At 43.4% G+C, this 4,495-nt stretch overlaps 1 protein-coding gene across 1 annotated transcript in view; it reads left to right on the top strand.

Annotated features, from left to right (window-relative positions):
• The first annotated feature begins 1,761 nt into the window (after positions 1-1,761).
• LOC114554014 (guanine nucleotide-binding protein G(i) subunit alpha-2) overlaps positions 1,762-4,495 on the top strand; it is a 53,291-nt gene continuing 50,557 nt past the window's right edge. Inside the window, exon 1 of the mRNA XM_028575546.1 lies at positions 1,762-2,654. Within this exon, the coding sequence (XP_028431347.1) occupies positions 2,537-2,654 (118 nt within the window). The 5' untranslated portion in view covers positions 1,762-2,536. The remainder of the gene's footprint in view (positions 2,655-4,495) is intronic.

Raw genomic sequence — 4,495 nt, 5'->3', positions numbered from 1 at the left:
CATTGTCTCTGTTGTCATCATTTTTCCTTAACTGAAATGAGTACTTATTTAAGCAGTGCAGCACATATCTGTGGTTATTGTGTTTAAGTGCAAATTAACAAATCAGCCTAACTTCAATCATTTGGGTGTTTTGGGTGTTGCTTTTCATTTGTATGCCATTTAACAGATTTTTTTAAAATTGAATTGACATTTACACATTTGATCAATGTAGGGATATCTTTATCCCCAAACACACACCTATATTTGTACACGGTTTAAAGACGAGTTTATCCATCAGTGTTCTTATAGTATCTGTCAAGGCTAAGCTTTGTTTACAAAAAAAACACTAAACTGAAACTTTAGGTCCCTCACTGCTGATACTGCAAGTTTTTACATCAACACTAATTCCTTTAGATTTGCTAATGGTCAAAATAGCAGACAAGACACATAGGCTTGTGTATTTCACAATTCAGGCACTATGATCCAAATGTCCTGCTACATTCAAGCACTCTTATAGAAACAAATGTAACAGAAGGTACTCATAGTGTCTCTGAGGAAACATCACACCAACAGTGAGTGAGCAACACTTATGGCACCGAAAAGGTGAATTAACAATACAACATTTTGAATTCAACACATTGACTCAATTTTGTCTGTTTTGTTTTGTAAAACACTTTGAGCTGTATTTCTTGTCTAAAAGTTGCTATATAAACTATGCACAAAAAATAAGGGAATTTGAGTTTAACAATGCTTCTTGCCAATACATATTATATCAATCGAAAGCCTGATTATTTCCCTTTTAAATGGTGCCACATTTGTAAGGAACATGCATTTTTGGGATAAGTATGTGGGTTGGGCTCGATGGTGTTTTTTGCCCCCAACTGCTCCTTCCAGGCAGCGCTGCAACCGCTGCCTTCAAGGCACAAATCTTCTCAGACAATGCAATCAGTGGCAATCCCATATCGCCACAGTCTGGGACCAAACTCTATCCTCCAAGATGACAACACTCGTCCCCACAGAGCTTGGTTCATCAGAGACTACCTCCAGAATGTGGGAGTGGAGAGGATGGAATGGGCTGCCAGCAGTCCTGACGTCAACCCTATTGAACACTTGTGGGATCAGCTTGGGCGTGCTGTTCATGCCAGAGTGACCAACACAACCACGTTGGCTGACTTGTGACAAATGCTGGTTGAAGAATGGGATGCCATCCCACAGCAGTGTATGACCAGGCTGGTGACCAGCATGAGGAGGAGGTGCCAGGCTGTTGTGGCTGTGTATGGTTCTTCCACACGCTACTCACCCTCCTTTTTGTTAACTGAATAAATTGTGAAATTGCCAATATGTCTTGTTACTTCAGACTTCAATCACCCAATCCACCAAACACCAAACAAGAGTCAACAAAGAAACGCGGTTTGGCAATTTTTCATGGCCGCAACCCACATACTCAGCTCTGTGGCTCATCCCACAAATGCATGTTCCTTACAAATGTGGCACCATTTAAAAGGCAAATAATCAGGCTTTCCAATTTATTGCCAAGAAGCATTGTTACAATAAAGAAATAATCTACCAAACACAAGTGTATAGGTAGCCTGTTAATGGATGACAATATCTATCTATCAATCAATCAATCAATCAATCAATCAATCAATCAATGCTTTACAGAAGGGCCCAGTAACTCAAGTAGAAGCCTACTCGTCAGCTACAAGAGGAAATATCTATATATGTCCATTTGGGGGCGCCGTCAACCAACTCCTCTGATTAGGCTATGTGTATTTAATTAACACAAAGACCTATTGGCCATTTTAACAGCCCGTTCTGCATCCTTGCAAAGACAAACCTGCTCCTGTATAATTCAGTCACTGAGAGCAGTTCAGACTCCTTTATAACGTTGTGTTTGTCGTCTGAGAGGCTGCGTCCATGTGAAATGCAGAGGAATGATGCTGCCTGGCACAGCGCCCACTGCAGTCTGCACACCACACTCCTGAAATCACGCCTCACTGGCTTCCCCTCTAATTGGTTCCACACAAGCTGCCGTGGAGGGCTCACCTGTTTTAATTGGACTACTATCGCGACAGGTTGTCCGAGTGACGTCGATGCGACTGGTCGACCACTTCCAATCGTCAGAGGGATATCCGAGGATAGCAGCCCAAATTGATCACCGAAAAGGACTGCAGCAGTCGCGCGACCGAGGGACGTCCTGCTCACCAGGCCAGAGTAGCGAGAACAGGCATCTCAGCCTGTGAATGCTTGCAGGACAGAGGGCTGTGCGCGTTTTGACATGGGCCAGCGGTGGTAAACAGCCTGGTGTAATAAACCAAAGATTTGGCTGCATCTGTTTAATATTTGAGCTCTTACGTGGACAGGAGAACTGGGACACTGACTTACTTTACGCGTGGGTAAAAACTCTGGAATCAGCTGTTTTCCTCTCTAGAAGGCTGTGCTGGACGCAGGAGCTGCTCCAACGTTATTTGTTGCATCGGCTGGCACGCTGAGACCATCAGCATTGAAGCCTTCATTTTTTTGCGCAAGTGGACGGTGCGCCCCTGCGTTTGGAGCCATGGGTTGTACGGTGAGCGCCGAGGATAAGGCTGCCGCGGAAAGGTCAAAGATGATTGACAAAAACCTCCGAGAGGACGGAGAGAAGGCAGCCAGAGAAGTGAAGCTGCTTTTATTAGGTAGGTCGCAGCTGGTGGTTCCTCCTTAGGATACATTAAGTACCTTAAAGGAATGATTATTGCAGCAAAAAAGAAACCTCTCTACAGATTTAGAGTGAAATTCAGTAACTACACAGACCACCTGATTACATTACATAACGTGGTATGATCAATGACCAAGCAGCTCAATATGATGATGTGAAAATGTGAATTAAGATAAATAAGGGAAACAAATTAAAGTTTTTGACCAAGCATCAAATCATAAACTATCCCATAGGATCATCAAACCACCTAGAGTTCCTCCAAATATGCAAATCATTTTAGCTATATAGCACAGAAAAGAGGGAATTTCAATGTTCATGTTTCTGAAACACAGCCTGTAATTTTGTTTATTTATTTAGCCAACACAAGTGTCTATATCAAAACCTGTGGAGTATGACAGGGTTACACTTCAGAATTTCAGTCTGTTCTTACAAAGAAACACAGCAAAACAATCCATGGTCTGCTATAAACAGTACCCCCTTGCCTCATCTTTCTCTCATATTATTTAAATGTGCGCACAACTCAACTGACAGCTGACAAAGGTGTGTGTGTGTGTGTGTGTGTGTGTGTGTGTGTGTGTGTGTGTGTGTGTGTGTGTGTGTGTGTGTGTGTGTGTGTGTGTGTGTGGGTGAGGTGGGTGTGTGTGTGTGAAGGGTGAGGTGGGTGTGGTTGGAGTTGTTTCGGGTGTCAGCTTGCTGTGATGAGCTGTTTATAGAGGACAGGATCCAGATAAGTGCTGCAGGATTGCTAGTTGTTTTGAGGTGTTTTGGCTGGACTCATACTCACTCATTATCAGCCAAGGAATTATCAGTAATAATACTGAGTTTTGCCCTTAGTTTCATCCTTCAACTAAACTGTTTGTGAGAGGAGATCTAATGGGGGATCAAGTTTGCTCTTTGAGGACCAAAAGCTCCTTGTGTAACTGTAGTTATTATGCCATGTTCTCTCTTTAAATGCAACCTTCTCTTATTTAAAGGTGCAATATGTAATATTGTATGTAATACTGGCAGCTAGCGGTTAAAATAGTTACTGCACTACCAATTCAAAATACTAGAGAGTCGTCTCCCCCGCCCCCTCCTGCCCAGACTCGAAGTTCACGGAGGTTGCCAGGCTGAGACCGCAGCATTCACAACAATGTTGCTAGACGCTTTTCTCACATAGCCAGACATTACTCCACAGCACAGCGAAGTAGCTAACGTTAGATGCTGGCTATATTGACAGTCATAAAAGCCCGTGATCAACCCAAGCTCTGTAACCAACTGACAGACACACTTTTTTGGCTTAAAATTACAGTATGAACCGCTAAAAACACAACAACCTCACTGTCCTCTCCACACGCCAGTCAGGCACACTTCCTCGGCTTAGAATTACAATATGAAACACTAAAAATACCACTACCTTGCCGACGGAACACACTTCATTGGCTTAGAATTAAGGCAACAATCGCTAAACACACTGCAAACTCACAGTCCTCTCTTTCCGATTTACAGCCCCCCTCTCGTGGTTTAAAATAACTCACCGTTGTCGGCTCCAGCTGCTGAACTACACGTTGTAAACAGCCAGGGGCTGCTTGCCTGGTCCTCCCGGTAACGTTAGCAGGGTTAGCATGGCGGCGTTAGCCAGGACCAGTCGAGATCACTTTACTGGCTGTCTCAATTGTTTTTGCAAGTAACCAACTCGGGTACTCTAGCTATATAATTCAATGTGAGTACACAAATGTTGAAATGACAAAAAATGCCCATCCCTAGTAGCTGTGATAAATTAGCCTGAAGCTAATGCTTACCTGTTCAGGAGAAAATAAGCCAACTCTGCGTCCTTTT

The sequence above is a fragment of the Perca flavescens genome, chromosome 4 (genome assembly GCF_004354835.1).
Source record: "Perca flavescens isolate YP-PL-M2 chromosome 4, PFLA_1.0, whole genome shotgun sequence".
Taxonomy (NCBI): Eukaryota; Metazoa; Chordata; class Actinopteri; order Perciformes; family Percidae; genus Perca; species Perca flavescens.
Note: the sequence above shows the minus strand (reverse complement) of the source record. Positions and strands in the feature narration are given on the sequence as shown.